The 20,079-nt window shown below is 40.9% G+C and overlaps 1 protein-coding gene across 1 annotated transcript in view; it reads left to right on the top strand.

The window, feature by feature from the left end:
* The window catches only part of LOC102952824, a 44,320-nt gene that overhangs the window by 1,091 nt on the left and 23,150 nt on the right, over positions 1-20,079 (top strand). Inside the window, exons 2-3 of the mRNA XM_042956227.1 lie at positions 4,609-4,854; positions 8,768-9,000. Of these exons, the coding sequence (XP_042812161.1) occupies positions 4,609-4,854; positions 8,768-9,000 (479 nt within the window). The remainder of the gene's footprint in view (positions 1-4,608; positions 4,855-8,767; positions 9,001-20,079) is intronic.

Below are 20,079 nucleotides of genomic sequence, written 5' to 3'. Positions count from 1 at the left end.
TAGCTGTGATAAATGAGAGGACCCTTTTCATCTTTGGGATTTTAATAGGAAAGAAACTTTATTTAACAGAATGTACTTTCTTAAGTTTGCTACAACAATCTTTATTTCTTTTTTTTTTTTTTTACTTTATTTATTTATTTTGACAGAAAGAGGAGGAGAAAGCAGATGTGTGGGAGGAGGGGCAGAGAGAGAGACTCCCAAGCAGGCTCCATGTGGTCAGCACAGAGCCCGACGTGGGGCTCAGTCCCACCAGCCATGAAATCATGACCTGAGCAGAAATCAAGGGTCGGACCTTAATCAACTGAGCTACCCAGGCACCCAACAGTCTTCATTTCTGTTTTGTTGGTAGACTCATTTAACTTATTTGAGCAGCTGTTGAGTGCTAGGTGCTGGTGATAGGAAGTGGTGCAAATAGATTGCTTCGCCACCATCATTCTCGATTCCTTCTGCATCCAACCCTTTTCTTAATTAGTACCTGCTCATTCATCAAAACTACCTTAAGAGCAGAAAATCTGGGTGTCTCAGTCGGTTGAGTGTCTGTCTGACTCTTGATCTCGGCTCCAGTCGTGATCTTACGGTTCGTGAGTTCAAGCCCCCTTATCAGGCTCCTCACTGACAGTGCAGGGCCTGCTGTGGATTCTGTGTCTCACTCTTTCTGCTTCTCTCCTGCTTCCGCTCTCAAAATAAAGAAATAATTTTTTTTAAAAAGGCAGAAAATAGAGGATAAACGGTCTAATGTTTGGGATCTATGAGAGCTTCCTTTAGGAAGTGATTTTAGGCTGAACTGTAAGGGATTAGTTGTACATACTTTGGTAAGGGGAGTGGTGAGGGAATAGAATAGCCTTTGCAAAAGTGTTAAGAGTGGCTGGGAATTTGAGGTCTATCATGAGATCCAATGTACTTGGGAATAAGGAGCCAGAGGAAGAGAGGTCAGGGGTGAGACCATGTGCCTTGCTGGCCTAGTTAAGGATTTTAGTTTTTCCTCAGAGTATGGGAAAGCCATCAGAGCGTTGTGAGCAGTGCAGTGATATGATTCACGCAGTTTTGGTAACTGTATGTTCACTTGTGCAGGTAGAGAAAGTATTAGGGTGTTGGAGAGATGGCTGTAGGAGACTATTATAGTGGTCCAGGCTTCAAGGGTGGTAGCTGTAGAGGAGGAGACAAGTGAAAGGATTGGAGAGAAGCCAGTAGGTGAAATCAACAGGACTTGATGATGTTTTGGCTACCGCGAGTAAGGGAAGGGAGGCTAAGGATCACCCTTTGGTTTGTTTAACCTTATGGGTTAGAACGAGGGGACTGAAAAGAAGATAGCAGGAACCGTAATATAAAAATGTCTGTGTATTTCAGGTATCAGCGTCAGACACCGTGCTTGGTGCCGAGAATACCACCACTACTGTTATGGGCTGTTACGTCTGTTAGGTAGCAGACAGCACGCCAAGCATTTCAGGCGTGTTACTTAATTCTCAGGACACCTCCATAGGAAATGGGTAGAGTTCTTACTTCTTCCTTGCTTAGGAAGCTAAGGCTTTGAAAGCTTTAAGCCCAAGGTCGCAAAACGTAGCACGTGGCAGAATGAGTATGCAGTTCCAGGTTAAGTCCTTAACTCCTATACACTACCTCCCAAAGGTCAGTGAGACTGACCTTGACCTCAGGGAGCTTACATGGATACATGCAGTCATGCAGTGTTAAATGCAACAGTGAAGGTACACACTAGGTACAGTGCTGGGCAGAAGGAGAGGGCTCATCCAGGGAAATGTCACCGAGGGGCTGATGTTTGAATTGTGTCTAGGAGAAAGAGGAGCTACTCTACAAGATGGCATAGGGGAGAGGACATCCTAGGCAGGTAGATTGTGTTTGTGAGACTCAGTTCCTGAAATTAGCTTGAGCCCACACTGAAGTACAGTGAGTAATAGTGTTGCTTTGTAACTGTGGGTCCAAGGGCTTCAGGGGTGATTTGTCCCAGTTTGTCAGCATTGTTTGTTGGTAATAGTGAGATTGATGATTTGTGCCTGATCTTGGTGAGATATCCCCCAGCCCCCCAAAAGGCTGTGCTGTTGAGACTGGTAATATAGCAGGGATGTGCCTGTGTGACCAGTGACAGGCCTCTTCTTGGGACTCACTGGTTGCAAGGTGTTCCTTGCACACTTGTGTGGTTCCTAGTCGAGAGTCTTTGTTTGGCTACAGTCCTCACAGAGGGAGGACAAAGGAGCCCATGCCTCACCTCCCCGACCCCCTTCTGGTGGACACTTTGACTGTGATGTTTTATATTATGTTGTTTCCCTGTAATAAGCCGTAGATCTGTAAGTATCGTCGTTTTGGGTCCTGTGATTGGTGAGCAAACAGGACCTGTTTAGCTCACCACTGTTTGAGCAGATGTAAAACAAAGATCTGTTCAGAGAACTTCTGGCAGTCTGCTATTTTTGGAACACAGAGAACGGGTTGTTGAGGCCACCTTGAGGAGACACAGAGGAGTGGTATGGCACTGTTAACAGGTTGGGATTTTTCTGAATTTATCACAAGGTTTTAAGCGAACGGGTGATGGGGAGGCCAGGAGACGTGGGAGGGGCGACTCTACTGGCATCTGGTGAACGGAAACCAGAGATGGTTGTAAACATGCCGCGGTGCCCGGGGCAACGCAACCCCCTGCCACAAACAATTATCCGTCCCTAAACCAACTGGGACTGAGAACCCCTGGGTTTCGAGGGAAGAGAGATTGGGTTACGGGAAGACCTTTTAGGACGTTGTGGCTTCAGTCCTGTCTAGACTCTGGATTAGGAGTGGAAGAGGCCGGATGAATTTGAGGGAGGCAGCAACGTCAAGAAATTTGTGTGACTAACCGGACAAGTAGGGAGACTTCGTTTGGGATGATTCCCAGTTTCTACATTACGTGACCGGACAGATTCTAAAGGGGTATTTTTTATTTGAAATAAGATGATTTGTTTGGAAGTTTGCTGGAGGAAGAGTGGCATGGTGATCTGTTCTGGTCCTGTTCAGTTTTGTTGTATTTGACCATTCACAGCACAACGGCCAAGTACGAATAATCAGGTACATAAAAATGAAGTCATGACTTTCACCTGGAGGAAAAGATGTTGACATTGGAGAGGCAGTAAATGCCCAGTTGATAAGACACTTTTTAAGTCGAAACATCGTACCTGTATGTTAATATTTACATATTAACAGTTTCCTTAGCAGTTTCCTCAGTACATAGTTATATTTCATTTATTTGTTAAAGTGATCTTGTAACATAGTTCAGTTATTCATCGTATTTTCTAAGTGACAAAAGGTCACATTAGCAGCTGATCCTTCTTTGAAGTGCGAGGTTTGATCTCTGTTCTGCAGATCTCGAATGGCAACATCGTGCTCACCGGGAGCGTTCACACTTGAAAGTACAGGCTTGTGCCACCTGCTCTCATGGGGGTTGGGAACGCTCAAACCTGCGTCTCTTCTTCCTCACTTCTTTCCCATTCTTTCAGCCTGCACCCTTTGTTTCTTATATCCCCCCTCCCTCTTTCTTCCTACTTAATTCTTTGTCCTCTAAGGAGGCCTTTCTCCTCTTTAATCCTTTTCTCCTTTTCCTCTCTCATTATGCTTGTCTACTTACCTCAGGAAGAACCTCCCTCCCCTTCATTTGTACGACCCAAATGGGCCTTTAAATTGTAACTGATGAAGCACAAGCCCTTGAAAATAACTCCAAAGTCCTCTTCAGAACTTTTCATTTACCCCCCTGGCTTTCCTTTCAAATATGCTTGCCCTTTAATATAGGCTTCCAGATAAGCAAAAGATTTGTTTGCTTTTGTTTTGTTTTTGCTTTAATCACAAGTGTATAAACAGGATAGTTTAATCATTGATATTTCTCTGGGAAACAAATATGTAAAATGAGGCTATACTGTTAGAATCAATAGCCCACGGGTCTGTTCAGTCCATAATGCTGTTCAAAACAAAAGGTGTATCAAATTCCATATAACCGACGTAGAGAAGCACTTAAGAAACAAACCTAAATTTGGCATTAAAGTGAATTTAAGTTCTATAATAGATATATGCTTGGGGTGTTACGCTAAGGACTGGTCTGCTTTCCTCCTGCACTACGCTATCCGTGTGTGTGCTTGGATGGTGCACATAGGAAATGAGGGGAGAAAATTTAGGGAAGGAAAATACTACATGGCAGTGAGCTTAAGGGTCAAGAGTGTGACTTTGGGGTTCAGATTCTGTCTCTGCCTTTTACTAGATGAGCAATCTTGGGTAGGTTGCTTATCTTAACTCAGTTTCTCAGTTTGTCAAATGGAGGGCAGAAACCCTCTCTTGTAGGTTTGTTGGGAGATTCAAGTGATTTAAGAGACCTGCATTAATTAGAATGGTTATTTGGCTGGTTAGGTAGTTTCTCTGTCCCATCATGGGGAAATTTGTCCAGTGTCTGTCTGTAAAGCTTTGGTTGAACTGAAATCTGCCTCCCAAATTCCATCCACTGCTGGAAATTAAAAAATGTGAAATTGCCCTTGATAGTAAAAGTCCACTGCCAGGAGTCTTATCCTTTTAACAGGAAGTCTGGTTGCTTTGTCAGACTTGTGAGTTGCAGTGATATCTTTCTTCCCTTTTTCTCTGTCTTCATAGGTGATTACTGGTGGACACTATGATGTAGACTGTCGATTAGAAGATCCTGATGGTAACGTGTTATACAAAGAGATGAAGAAACAGTATGATAGTTTTACCTTCACCGCCTCCAAAAACGGGACATACAAGTTTTGTTTCAGCAATGAATTTTCCACGTTCACACACAAAACCGTGTATTTTGATTTTCAAGTTGGAGAAGACCCGCCTTTGTTTCCTAGTGAGAACCGAGTCAGTGCCCTTACCCAGGTAAATGAAAAGCAACAGAATGGTGTGTTGAGACGGAGGGAAAGCATAATTTCACACGCATTCACCCACTGATGAACACAGAGTTTGAGACTTTCACACAGTCTTTCAGATCCATCTTAATTCTTATAGTAGATTAGACATTTCAGAGAACTTCAGACATTTTTGGTGGAGACCACTGTGAAAGGATTTTATGAACTTTGAAGTGTAAGGAGCAGGATCCCTTCAGTGGGAAAGGAAATTTAGGAAGACTGGACAGTGCTCCAGCATTCAGAAGCATTTTTTGTGGTTCATGAGGAATATGGCTTCCATAACCCGGCAGGTTGGTATAACTGGAAACAAAATGATGCCTTCGTTAATCTATAATCAATATGCCACCTGGTAGTGTTCTCCCAGTGTTTAGTGTTCATTCAGGCTGCTCTTAGAATGTTTGCTAGAACTTAGGGCAAAATATTAAAGGTCAGTGGTAAGCCATCTAACAAAAATAGTTAAGGAAGGCAGGTTGGACTTTATGTTGAAGAAGAGCTTAACAAGAGAAAGAGAAGGAAAGAGATTTAAAGTCTGTGAACAGATGCGGCTCAGGTGGTGAGAAGGGCCATTTTCGTTCCAGCTTAAACAGAATGTGAGCTTAGATCTTATCTAAAAGGTACTCAATTAGGTATCCGAAGGAATTATTTGTTAATTCTACTTGTTAAGCCCTTAAAGTGGTATTTCATTGTTCCCAGGTTCTAGTTAGGTTGTTGGCCAAAGTCATGTGGTGACAGAAGCCGTTTTTATTTGTTACTTATTATTTTTTAAATTTTTTAAAATGTTTATTTATTTTTAATGTATATTTATTTTATCTTTATTTTTTAGTATAATTTATTGTGAAATTGGCTAACATACAGTGTGTAAAGAGTGCTCTTGGTTTTTGGGGTAGATTCCCGTGATTCCTCACTTATATACAACACCCAGTGCTCGTGCCAACAAGTGCCCTCCTCTCCTCAATAATAACGTACAGGAGCCTTAACTCGTAGTCCTACTGTGAGCATTAACAGGATGCATTCATACACTCTTACTTTTAGAAGTGTTCTCTTATTTTACCATGCCGTGTGAATGGCGCTTTGCTTTGTAAAAAGGTTTTTCTCTGGGGCCCTTGTTTGTAACATAAGCTTCATGAATTCTAATTTGTATAAGGTAGCTTGCTCTACAAGCCAGATAGATAAATATAACACGTGAGTGGTAATAAAGCAGTTAATAGCTGTTAATCTCCTTTATTTGTATCACATTTTTTATCTTAATCTTATTTTTCTACTTTTGAAAAGCTAATGAGTCCCTCATACCTCCTACGGTTGGTGACACTCACAACGCAGTTGTTCACATCTTAGAATAGAAAAATGTACCAGCTGGTAAATGCAGAATAAGTTACCGAGTTGTAGTAAATCACCATTTTTCACCTATTAGTAAAATGATGGATCTGGAGTAGACAGTGTTACCAGTCACTGCTAAAGCCACTAGGTGGAAAACTGGGGGGGAATTGTACCATGGCTAGATCACACTGATAGCACCAAATCTAATGGCCATTTCCAGATGAAGAGGTAACTGGGCATTGTGTGTCTTCTGATAATATGTGTTAATGAAGTGCACAACATTGGAAGTTAGAAGGAAGTTGGAAATGCTGCAGGACAGAGAACCCAGTTTCTTCAAGTGGGAAGGGAAGACAGGAAGAGAACCAACAGATTGAAGAACCCTTGAAGGACACATCAGCCAGACGATTGGGGTCGAAGCTGTTTGGATTCTGATTTGGAAACAACTTTCGAGATATTTAGGGAAATTTGAATACCGAGTTTATATTGAAAACTCTAAGGAACTATTTTTCAATTGTTTTACGTGTGCTAATGTTACCAGGGTTGTAGCTTTTAGTGTAGTGTTGCCTTGCAGAAATGAATATAAAGTATAAAAGTATAGTTAAAATGATAACAGCTAGGGGATTTGCCTCAAATTAATTGGAGTGGGGAGAAAAATAGGTGAGGAATACGTACATATTGGTGAAGCAAGATTAGCCACATGTTAATGATTGACCTGGGGGCTCACTGTACCACGTTCTTTGGAATATGAACTTTTTGAACATGGACTTAAATCTGAACACTTCTCCTTATTAGAAGAGGTAGGGAAAAAAGGGAAACCTCTCAAAAATTATATGAATCCGTGCAGTTAGTCCCTTTATTTCTGTGATGTTCTTTCATCCAGCGCTTCTTAACCCTTACTCCGTGTCAGACTTCCAGGAATCCTTAAACATTCTGAATTTGTGTCAGATCCTCGCTTTTGTGCACGCTTCCCAGGATTAGCCTCCGTCCCGCTTTGAGAACGCCTGAGAAGGAGAGAGAGTCTAGAAGCGCCTCCGGAGCCTCCTACCACAGATCAGAACATGTGATTTTTCATTTTAGCACCGTTTTGCTAATCTTTGATTCTTAGGGCCCTCGACAAAACAGGAACAGGAAAAACGTTTGAGTGTCCATCTAACAGGTACATGCAGTTTGTGGACCACGTAATTTCTCGTACTTCGTGGACCACGTAATTTCTCGTACTTTGTAGAAGCACCTTTAATGGAATATTTTTATAAGTGATTTCTTTCATCTTACTTTGGCAAAAACTTTATTAAATGTTTGAATTCTTTTCTAGTTCTCTATTCCTTCACAAAAAGTAAGACCAGAAAAAAGAAATCCCAGAATCTTTTGAGAGATTCTGTGGATTTATTAGTGAAAGGAGGGAAGAAGTTATACAAGTCGTAAACACTGTAGTAGAGAGGAGCCCAAATAACTTTGTGACATGGGGGTATTCTAGTGACTGAGTTAGCTTGACAGTTTTGGGGTCTAAAGGAGAGAGAGGAGCAGAAAGGAAAATGGGAAGGTTGCTAAGATAAACTTCATTTATTGGAGAATTTTCCAGAATACAGGAAAGTAGTAATGTTCGCCATCTTCCTCCCTCTGCTTCCCATACTCCATGGCCCTTATCACTGTCCTATTATCATAAAGACATTTTTCCTTTGTGTGGCTGTGCACAGTATATATCAACAGTTCCTTCCTTAGCGATAAGGGTGAGAAAACCCTCAGATTGTTTGTAACATTCTTAATACATGGTTTGTGATGTAGAATAAGTATAATAATAACGCAGGTATTTCATCACTAGGATTAAGTTTTCAGCAGTAGAAAAATATTAAACTCTGCTGTACAAAAAATTTAGACACTTACCCTTTCTCAAAGCAGATAGTGTGATGAATGTATAGAAAGGTAAGGTGTCATCAGATGAAGGCTGGCAAATGGATTACACAGTGAAACTGAAACTTCCTCCCACTGAGAATGTATGTGTTGGTTGACTGGCAGGAGGGAGGACACATGTTCAGCAAATTGATAAATTAAAGAAGACACTGACGCCCTGACCTATCACTTTCAGACTCAACTGCTTTTAAGATGGTTAACTTTGTCTGGTGCTTGGTTTATTTTTGTATCTATTTGGACTTTGTACTCATTATTGATCAAATTTTCTGCCCTGCCATTCTCTGCCTCCTAATTCATCCTCCTGGGGGAGCCTGAACTTGAAACTCTGTAACCACCCACTGTCACTGATAAGTATTTCTGCTGCTGTCAGCTTAGCATTCTGTCTAGCACATGGCAGGTACCACCGCTGTGACTTTCCAATTTGGGGCAAGCCGCTGCCTCACCAAATCTCTGGCCTCACCAGTTGTCCTAGTGGGGATGAAGGGAAGGGCCGGTTGCATTGCCGGAACCAGTGGCGTAAATGAGCGGGTGAGTGAGTGAGTGCCAGTTCAGTGGTGTGTTAGATCAGATGAGGAATTGAGATCTAACTGGAAGATGAATATATTAGATGGATAGGGCAAAAAGTGTCCCACCTACTAACTGCACCTATCTCTCTTTAGATGGAATCTGCCTGTGTTTCAATTCATGAAGCTCTAAAGTCTGTCATCGACTATCAGACTCATTTCCGCTTGAGAGAAGCCCAAGGCCGAAGCCGAGCAGAAGATCTAAATACGAGAGTGGCCTATTGGTCAGTAGGAGAAGCCCTCATTCTTCTGGTGGTTAGCATAGGGCAGGTATTTCTTCTGAAAAGCTTTTTCTCAGATAAAAGAACCACCACAACTCGTGTTGGATCGTAACTACGTTTTGAGAATTGCTGCACCATTGCCACCATTAATATTGCTGTCCTCTGGTTAATTTTAGGTACCGAAGAACTTACTATTGGCAACATTTTTAAACCTTACTCATACACTTGTTGGGGGGATTTACAGCACATATCCCCAAACTGTGGAAAGGACACCTTTTTTAATTTGTAAAGGTAGACAAAACTTCGGAACTTATTTTGGGCTATTCATGTTCAATATTCAGCACCAATGATCTTTTCTTGGTTGTTTATATCTTAGCATACTAAACTTTGGTATTTTGATTCCTTTTAGCCATTTAAAAGTACTTTTCTTATAGGTAGTGGATATTTTAAAAACCTTCCATTTAATGTCTGTGTGTTGTGGAGGAAGAAAATTGCCTTTTAATTGTTTATAGTAAAGTTTTGTTTTCCAGAAAACCAAATGTGATTCACTGTACCAGGCCCTAGTCTGCACTGTTTAATTTGAGCGTGGGGGGAGCCACCCTGGAAATGTTAGTTAATATTGATATAATTTTAAATCGATGGATCATGGTATAATTTATTTCTTACTAGCTTGGAAACTGTCAGTCTTTTGTTTTTTGTCTCCATTCTGTGATTTTTAAGCCGATATGTTCTTTTTTCCATGAAGACGTTCTCACCACAGAGAAAAAAGTAGGTTTCAGCAACGTAACAGCATTTATACAGGCCTTAAAAATCAGTCTGTTAAAACAAGTAGAATAATTACAGAATAACTTAAGATCCTACATCGGGAGGCAAATGAAATGAGAAAAGTTTTAGTGAGTTGTCTGCGCATGTTACATTTTCAGTGCTTTTACAGAGAAAAAAGTTCATCTGTTTTACTTTAACATTTTGATGGGCTGGTTCTTGCCCTAATGTGGCTTCACTGTCTGAGTCATTCCCGGCTTAAATTGACCGCTGTAATATTCATATTGTAAAAGTGCCATATCCTGAGGAGGGTGCTGCACTGGGAAGTTGGTTTCTTTGGATTTTATCCTTTCTTTTTTGTGTGTGTTTTGGTTTTTGTTTGTTTTTTGTCTTGCACATGTAATTTGTACATTTCTGGTCAGTGACCCGAAGATGATCTAAAACTTCAGAATGCCATGTGTTTCTTATTTGATAATCTTCATCAATTGTACTGCATTTAATGAATATTAAACAGTGCATATCCTGTACGCTATAGGGTTTAGACTGTGTTTGTATTTTATAACTTGTATAGACCGAGCTGATTGAAATAAGATTTTGTTCAGGTGTTCCAGAATAGAATACAAGACACATGCAAAAACTCTGTAGGTGTTTCAAGCTTTTCTGCTGTTAAAAAAAAAAAAAGAATTGCAGCTGCTTTTTGCCATGCCTCCCTCCCCCACCCCAGAGTGAGCAGTGCTGAACAAGACTGTCCCGTAGAATGCTAATGGGATGGCAGTTCTAGTCACTTAACCACTGTGGACTAGAAGTTAACTCAGTGCAAAGCTATCTTTAAATGTCTTCAAAAAGTAGAACCGGCTCTGCACGTAAGAGCAAAACAAATTCAAAGGTGTTGCGCTTGCTCATTTCAGATGCTACAGTGCAGTGAGGGATGAACACGTTTCTACCCCTTTCATTCTCAAATCCTCGAAGACCAAATAGCTACTCTTTAAGCTATTCAGCAGCAGACTAGGAACTGAAGTTGACCATTTTGCAGGTTTATCTCTGGGTTTTTGTATCGGGATTGTCCTGCAGCTTTTATAAGTGTCCCTGTATATTTAGATTTGAAACACTAGCGTTAACGTGATTGATCCGCACGGGTGTACGTTATATGTCCTTCTCCGCTCGCCTGTCTGCTCTGTTGTGTTCCGATACCTTCCACCATAATTAATCCCCGTCAGGCAGCATCAGTGCACCTGGTTTGGCTTAGGTAATGCGGTCATTCAGTCTGCGCCTCCCAGAACTACACGATACTAGACGATTACTACAAATAACTTCTGATGAAACTATCGAGCTGTCTTGAAATTTTTGAAGTCACCGTTGTTTCCTGTTGTAGAAAATAGTACAGGCTTAGTCGACACTCTCTGTAACTGGTTCAAGTTTGACAGCTGTCTATTCTCAACTGGGTATGTATATTGAAATCAGAAAATACCGATCTATCCAGACCTAAATGTTTAAGAACTTTTTTTTCTTCCTCCTGCTGTATAATTTGTAGCTCCTCTTGTTTCTTTAATCCTTTTGTAACTTGTTGGAAGAGTTTGAATTTCCCAAATATTTATGTTTAGACATATGGCTCAGAATATATATTTAACATCCTTAGCTGTATATATTTTTAAAGTAAAATAAATAATGGAAAGGGCCTTGATATACAGGTTTATTACTAAAATATCAACTGTGTGAAGATCCATTTTAAGATACTACTTTGCTAATTAATCTAAACATGGTTTTTTCTATTAAAGACACAAACGGTTTGTGGTTCACAGCTCTCATCCTGGTTTGATGATAATCAACTTTGAAAACACAGTGGACCGAGGAGCGGTTTTGTTCTTTGGAAGGTTTCATTTAAATCTCTGTACATCCATTTTTGCTTCAGTTTGTGTAACATTTATAGTTCTATAGGACAAAGCAGACCCTATGACTATTGTTTTCAGAAGTTAATATATAAATAATTCAAAGGGGGTTTTCATTTACTTTTGAAAAGAAAAATTTCTCTAAACACGTGTGGGTCCTGCAGGATTGCACCAATCAATTCTTGTAGAATAAAAAAAAATCTTTCAACAAACTGACTTCACTTGTTTCTGTCAGGATTTGTCTTTTTACAGCTTCTTAAAAACTTGCAGCTTGGAGTACAGTTTGTAGCGAGAGAGTGGTTTTTATTGGGTGTTTCATCTAGACATCTCAGGGACTGGCAAAGAAAGAATGATAAAGAAGAAGAATACCACCTCTAAACTACCTCATTTTAAACCTTTTTGCATTTTCTCACTGAAAGTTTTGGGTGAAAGGGAGTAAAGTCCTCAGTTCCCTAAAAAGGTCTTTGTTTTTGGGGCGCCTGGGTGGCGCAGTCGGTTAAGCGTCCGACTTCAGCCAGGTCACGATCTCGCGGTCCGTGGGTTCGAGCCCCGCGTCAGGCTCTGGGCTGATGGCTCAGAGCCTGTTTCCGATTCTGTGTCTCCCTCTCTCTCTGCCCCTCCCCCGTTCATGCTCTGTCTCTCTCCGTCCCAAAAATAAATAAAAAACGTTGAAAAAAAAATTAAAAAAAAAAAAGCTCTTTGTTTTTAAGTAAATTAGCCTTAGGTTGTATAATGCCAAGTTTCCTCAATCGTTTTCTTACCCTTCATGATGTACTCACAGGGGACATTTGGGTTCTGGGGCAAAATTCTACAAAAGTAGCAGAGACCTAGCAGTAAATACAGGTTGATATGTGCAGTCAGGTGCTGCGCTAAGTACTTTACTTGCATGGACACATTTCATCTTGACGATAATCCTGTGCACTGAGGATATTCTTCCTATTTCACAGACAAGGAGATGAAGAAGGCATTGAGAGGTTAAGAAACCCCCCTGTATCTCAGTATCATTAGCACAGTCTGAGTGTGAAGCACGGCGCTCTGGCTCCCGAGGCCTCTCCCGCGACCACTGTGCAGTCAGTACTGCCTTACGGACACCAACCAAGGAGAGATCTCAGAAGGCTTAGCTCTCTTGGTTTTCCTATAGCTCAGCAGCAGTTCAGGGCTTTAGCTTTGGAGTCACCGCCAAGTGCAAATTATAGTTGTGTGCCCTCACACAAGTGATTGTGTTAACTTTATTTGTGTCTTCGCCTGTCGCTAAGGTAATAGCTGCTATAAAGAGAATAAAATGAGTTGTTTACGCAACACTTAGGATCAGTAGCCACCCTATACAAGCCCTTAATAAATGCTGTATTTTCCTCATTGGTCCAGTTCTAGTCTCTTGATCTGTCTGAAGTTTCTGAAGTTTTTACCGCAGCCTGTATTCTTACGGCTCTTAAGTAAATACATAACACGAATATGAAAGTATTTATCATGTGCATGAATGATCTAGAATTCTGGTTTCAGAAATGAGTATGGTACTCTGACCACCAGGAACGTAACTTAGTTGGGGAGACAGGATAGGTCTCTGAGCAGCTAATGTTACGTAAATAGTGAAGTGGAACGGACTCAGAGAGGCTTAAGACCTTTCAGGGTGCTAGAAGTAAAAGAATATGTAGATCAAAAGATTTACTCCCCGAGGAGTTTTAACTTTGTCTCCCCACAGGGGAAGCTCATGGTTGTCTAGGTAGGCCAGTGGTTAAGTGGATTAATCTCTAATTCAGAGATAGGTGGACTATTGGCCAGTCCCCATTGCTGAATATTGAAAAAAACACATTCTTTTACTTCGTTAATAATAGAAGCGATGTTTGGTCTGACTTCTCTGTCATGGTTGTTTCCAAATCCAGGAAGAAAATACAAGGATGTTATCCCTGACCACCAAATGTGCTGTCTTTCATTCTACATTTCTCCATTTTATCCGTAAGATATTATTAGAAATGATCCTATTACTCACAGAAATCAAGATCTACTAGAAGTAACGCTGGTCTGGCACAATCTTTTTAATTAAAGAGAAAAGGCAGCACAAGAGTTTGAAAAATAATAATTAGAAGAATAAAGTCCACTCATCCCACCGTCCACTTAGATGTATTTCCGTTGTGTGTGTGTGTGTGTGTGTGTGTGTGTGTGTGTGTGTGTGTTTAAATGTTCATTTTTGAGAGAGGCACAGAGGGGGACAGAGGATCCAAAGGCGGCTTTGCACTGACAGCAAACTGCAAGATTATGACCTGAGCCAAAGTTGGATGCTCAACCAACTGAACCACCCAGGTGTCCCTATATTTTAAGAACTGGTATTCTATCGTCTGTAACAAAATTTTAAACTTAAAATGGTAAATGAAAGTGGACATAATAGCAGAAGTTATTAAGGGCGCCTGGGTAGCACAGTAGGTTAAGTGTCTGACTCTTGATTTTGGCTCAGGTCCTGATCTTGTAAATCATGGGGTCGAGCCCTGCATCGGGCTCAGTGCTGACAGTTCAGAGCCTGCTTGGAATTCTCTCTCTACCTCTCTCTCCCCTCTCTCTCTCAAAATAAACTTAAAAAAAAATAAGCCTGAAAAAAAGTTATTAGATGTATATAAAGAGGAATAATGTAACACATTCATATCACCAATGCTCAGGTTAAATGCCACCTTGCCAGCACCCTGGAAGGCTTTTGGGTATCCTTTCCTGATCACATCCCTGAATTTCCCCACTAGAGATCAGCAATGTTCTGGTAATGAAAATAATTTCCGAAGCACCTGGGTGGCTCAGTTGGTTGATGTCCCGACTCGATTGCGGCTCAGGTCATGATCCCAAGGTCATGGGATCAAGCCCCACATTGGGCTCCATGCTGAGCCTGGAGCCTGCTTAAGCTTCTATCTCTTCCTCTGCCCTTCTCCCGACTCATATTCTCTCTCTCTCTTAAAAAGAAAAAAAATTCTTGATGTTAGGTAAAGCATCTTTATAACCTTTTTCTCCAAGATTTGGGCTGTCATCTTTGTCATCTATGCTTTGCATTTAAAAAAAATTTTTTTTAATGTTTGTTTATTTTTGAGAGAGAGAAAGAGCACGAGCGGGGGAGGGGCAGAGAAGAGAGGGAGACAGAATCTGAAGCAGGGCCCAGGCTCCGAACTGTCAGCACAGAGCCCGATGTGGGTCTCGAACCCACAGACCATGAGATCATGACCTGAGCCGAAGTCAGACCCTCAACCACCTGAGCCACACAGGCGCCCCTATCCTTTGCATTTTTGTACAAAGTTTGGAATTTGCCCAAGTTTCAACAAAACAAGTCTTAGGATTTTTGTTGGAATCATAATTAATCCTCTCTATAATAGTGCATTTTCCAGTGAATGAACATCTCTCCGTTGATAGGGACTTCCTTAGATCTTTTGATAACAGTTTTGTGATTTTCTTCATAAAGCATTCCGTAAATTTTGTTACATTAATAATTGTTTTCTTTATATTTTAGATGCTATTGTAAGTGATGTCTTTAAATTTTGTTTGTTGCTGGTGCACAGAAATTGAAAAAATTTCAATATATATTTATTTTGAAAGAGAGAGTGAGCAGGGAAGGAGAAGGAGAGAATCCCCAAGCAGGCTCCGCACCGTCAGTGCGGAGCCCGATGTGGGGCTCGAACCAACGAACCTTGAGATCATGACCGGAGCCGAAACCAAGAGTTGGACACTTAACTGACTGAGCCGCTCAGGTGCCCCAGAAATAAAATTTTTAAACAGATTTTTCTGTTTGGTAACCTTGCTGCAATTCGCTTATCAATTCTAGTAATTTCTCTATAGATTCATTTGAACTTTCTAAATATGCAAATACATCACCTACAAGTCAGAACAGATTTGCTTTTCTTTCCATTCCTCATAACTTTTGTGGTTTTCTTTCTTTTTCTTGTCTAATTACATTGGCAGACCCCCAGTACGCTGTTGAAGAGACGTGGTCATAATAGGCATGCTTGTTTTGGGAATGCACTCCAGGTGTTCTGTAAGCAGTTTATGGTATTTTTATTAAATTGAGAAATATCTATTCTTAGTTTGTGAAGAGCTTTTCATAATCACAGATGTTGCTGAATTTTATCAAAAGCTCTTTCTGGAGGCACCTGGGTGACTCAGGTCATGATCTCACAGTTCGTGAGTTCTAGCCCCACATCGGGCTCACCACTGTCAGTGCAGAGTCTGCTTTGGGTCCTGGGTCCCCGTCTCTGCGCCTCCCCTGCTTGTGCTCTCTCTGTTTCAAAAATAAATAAGAAAAAAAAATTTTTTAAAAGCTCTTTCTGTATTGCAAAAAATTGTTGTTTTCCCACCTTTAATCTCAACATGATTCGTTACATGGATTGGTTTCATATTGTTAAACCAACCTTCCTTTCCTGAAGTAAAACCAACCTGGCCATGATTTGATTGGTTTGTTTTTGATTTGGCTTATTTTAAGATTTTTGCTTAATATCACAATGATATAGCCTTGTAAAATGAGTTGGAGAGTGGCTTTCTTTCCCTGTTTCCTGGAGGAGTGTCTCTAAGATGTGGATTACTCCTGTCATAAATGTTTATTAGAAATCTTAGGTGAAGTATGTGTGGGGCCTGGCATCTTTGTGGGATACCAATTCAAATTTCTTTCTGTTTTTTTTAAAATAGCTTTTTTTTTTTTTTAAAGTTTATTTATTTGTCTTGAGAGAGAGAGCACATGAACAGGGGAGGAGCAAAGGGAGAGAGGGAAAGAGAGAAACCCAAGCAGGTTCCATGCCGTCAGCCCAGAGCCCGATGCAGGGCTGCATCCCACAAACCACGAGATCATGACCTGAGCCAGGTCATGGAGATCAGGAGTCAGACGCTTAACTGAGTGAGTCACCCAGGCACTGAAATTTTCTTTCTATTAATAAGAGTATTTCTTCATGTAGAATATTGGCAAATTGAATGTCCCCGAGAATTTGTCCACTTCATCTACATTTTCAAATTTATTAGCACAGTGTTATTCCTGCCCTCTTTTTAACATAGGCCATATCGGTAATGATGTCCCCCCCTTGTCATTCCTGATACTATTATTTGTGGCATACAAATTTATACTACTATTTCTTTCATCATCTTTTAGTTTTACTTGCCCAGCCTTTTTTCAGAGGGGTGTCATCTGTATTATTTTTTTTCAAAGAACCAATATTTTGGTTTCTTGTTGTTGTCATTGTTTCATTGATTCCAGCTTTTTATGATTTCCTTTTTTCTAGGTTGAGTTTGTCACTTTTCTGTAGTATTGTAATGGATATTTAGCTCAAATGTTCACCTTTCTAGTCAACTATATATTTAAAACTGGAGATCTCCTTCTAAATGCTACTTCAGCTGTATGTTCATTTTCTATGCTCTATGTCAAGTGACCACAAATTTTCCCATCTAAAACAGCATACCTTTGGGGCACCTGCATGGCTCAGTCGATTCAGCCTCTGACTCTTGATTTTGGCTCAGGTCTTGAACTCAAAGTCGTGGGATCAAGCCCCACATCAGGCTCCATGCTGGGCGCGGAGCCTGCTTGGGATTCTCTCTCTCCCTCTCCCTCTGCCCCTCCCCTGCTCATGCACAAGCACAGATACGCACGCACTCTCAAAAAAATAAAAATAAAACAGCATACTTTTATTATCTCACAGTATCTATGGGCCAGAGTCTACGCACAGCTTAGATGGGTCCTCTGTTCAGGGGTTCACAAGGCTGCATCAGTTACTTACCCTGGACTGTGTTCTCAGCTGGAGTTTGCGGTCCTCTTCCAAACTCATCAGATTGTTGACCACATTCAGTTCCTTGCAGCCCTCTGCCACTAGAGGCTGCCTCTCCAGACCATGTCTCCACTGTATGCTTCGTCAGGGCCAGTAAGAGAGACTCTGCTACTTTGAGTCTCTTTCAGAAAAGGCCAGATGGGATTCACCAGATTAGGTCAAAACCACCCAGAATAAGATCCCTTTTGACTAACTCTGAGCCAACAGTATAAGAACATTAACTGCATCTCCAAAATCCTTTTACCTGTGCCCTATTCTGTTGGTAAGAAGCAAGTTATATGTTCTGCCCTCACAAGGGTATGGATCTGGGGATGGGGAAGGAATGTGGAGGCTGTTCTGGAGCTCTGCAAACCACAACCTCCATTCTCCAAGCGTAGATATCTAGTTTAGTTACTCGATAATTTCAAAGAATACTCTGCTCTCATTATTACTTATAATTTGACCCACAGATATTATTTGGAGCTATAGTTCTTCATGTTCAAACATAGCTATTTAAGTTATAATTGAACTGTTATTAGAGAATATGTTCTCTGTGTGATTTAAATTATTTGACATTGGATAACAATTGCCTCATGACTCTATTTACCTCCCTCTCAACTTATATGTTGTCATGTATTTTGTATCTCTTTAAAGACAAGTCGTTATTGTCTTGTATAGTCACCATTCATTTAGATTTACCTATATTTGCCATCATTTTTGCTCTCTGTTCCTTGCTGTGTCTTCGAACTACCATCTGGGATAATTTAGTGCAGTTCAGCTGGAGGCAGTTTCACTTTTTTTTTTTTTTTTCCGAAATGTCTTTATGGGGCGCCTGGGTGGCTCAGTTGCTTAAGCGTTTGACTTTGGCTCAGGTCATGATCTTGTGTTCGTGAGTTTGAGCTTTGTGTCGGGCTCTGTGCTGATAGCTCAGAGCCTGGAGCCTGCTTCGGATTCTGTGTCTCCCTCTGTCTCTCTCTGTCTCAAAAATAGATTACCCTTGAAAAAAAATTGTTTTAGATATGTATTTATTTTGCCTTCATTTTTAAAGGCGATCAATTTTTTCTGGACATAGAATTCTCTTTGGGTGATGATCTTGAAGATAACCTTCCCATTGTCTTCTGGCTTCCCTATCATTGCCATGAAGAAATCAACTGTTAGTTTCTTACTCCATTGAAACTAGTGGAGTCTTTTTCCTCCGGCTGTTTTCAGGGTTTTTTCTTTGTATTTGCTTTTCCACAGTTTTATTATGCTGTGTCTAAGTGAGGATTTCATTTTATTTTTCCACTTGGGTTTTGTTTGGCATCTTAGATATGTGGATTGATACATCAGTTCTGGAAAACTCTCAATTATATTCTTTAGGTATTTCCTCTGCCCAGTATTCTCTGTCCTTGACTTCTGGGATTCTAAGTAAACACATGTTAGACCTTCTTGGTATGTTTCCTCTGTCTTCATTTTTCTGTGTGTATTGTGTTTATTTTTTCTGTGTCATCCTAGATAGTTTCTTCTTATATAGCCTGTAAATCATGAAGTCACTTTTCAGCTATTTTTAGTTTGCCAGGAGACTCATTCACTGAGTTCATAATTTCTGTTTATATATATATTTTTTATTTTTTTAATGTTTATTTTTTAGAGAGAGAGAGAGAGAGTGCAAACAGGGGAGGAGCAGAGAGAGAGGGAAACACAGAATCCAAAGCAGGCTGCAGGCTCTGAGCTATCAGCAGAGAGCCCGATGTGGGGCTCAAACTCACGAACAGTGAGATCATGACCTGAGCCGATGTCAGATGCTCAACTGACTGAGCCGCCCAGACGCCCCTATATATATAGTTTTAAATGTTTTATTTATTTTTGAGAGAGCACAAGCAGGGGAGGGGCAGAGAGAGGGGGAGACAGAAAATCCAAAGCAGGCTCTGTGCTGACAGCAGAAAGCCCAACGTGGGGCTCGAACTCACAAACTGCAAAATCATGACCTGAGCTGAAGTCAGACGCTCAACTGACTGAGCCACCCAGCTGCCCCTCTGTTTTTACATTTTTTAATTCTGTTTTTTTTTGGCAAGGTTCTTTTCCTTAATCTGCACTGGTATGCTATCTAGTTCCTTGCTGCATTTTTTAAATGAGGATTTTATTTCCGTGGATTATCCTTTGTGTCTGTTAATTCCACTATCTACAGCCTGCTCCAGTTCTGTTCCTGCCATCTGTAGTTCATGTTGCTTGTAGTTCATGTTGTCTGGCATTATCTTTGATGCTTTGCTTGAAAAACCTGGAAAAGAATACAGAAATAATTTAAGATCTGAGATGATTTCATCTTCCTTAAGAAGTTTTTGTTTCTTGCTGCCAAGTGCCTGAGGTCATTAGCAGTCTGGAACTTAGGGTTTAGATGTTCTGTTCTCCTCCACATGATCCACTGCACCATGTATCCCTACTCCAGGTTACAGCCCTTGGGCTCCAGTCTTTGGGTGGATACCAAACGCAACCTTTGTCTCTCCAACTCTAATTGTTGATGAAAATACAACTCTGCCTCTGCACTGACTCCTCTAGATTGGCAATTCAGCACAAGGGCAAAAGCAGCACTGGCACTATTTCCTGAACTCTAATCCTCCTTCCTTAGTTTGACCTGGTAGATTCCATCTTTTACATCTTCGAGAGGACGCTTATTGTGTTTCCTCAGTTTTATCTTCGGTGAGAACATTGATCCAAGTGACCTCTTTTCTGGGGCACCTGGGTGGCTCAGTCAGTTAAGTGTCTGACTTCGGCTCAGGTCATGATCTCATGGCTCGTGAGTTCAAGCCCCG

The sequence above is a fragment of the Panthera tigris genome, chromosome A1, assembly GCF_018350195.1.
Source record: "Panthera tigris isolate Pti1 chromosome A1, P.tigris_Pti1_mat1.1, whole genome shotgun sequence".
Taxonomy (NCBI): domain Eukaryota; kingdom Metazoa; phylum Chordata; class Mammalia; order Carnivora; family Felidae; genus Panthera; species Panthera tigris.
This window is presented reverse-complemented; position numbering and strand designations above follow the sequence as displayed.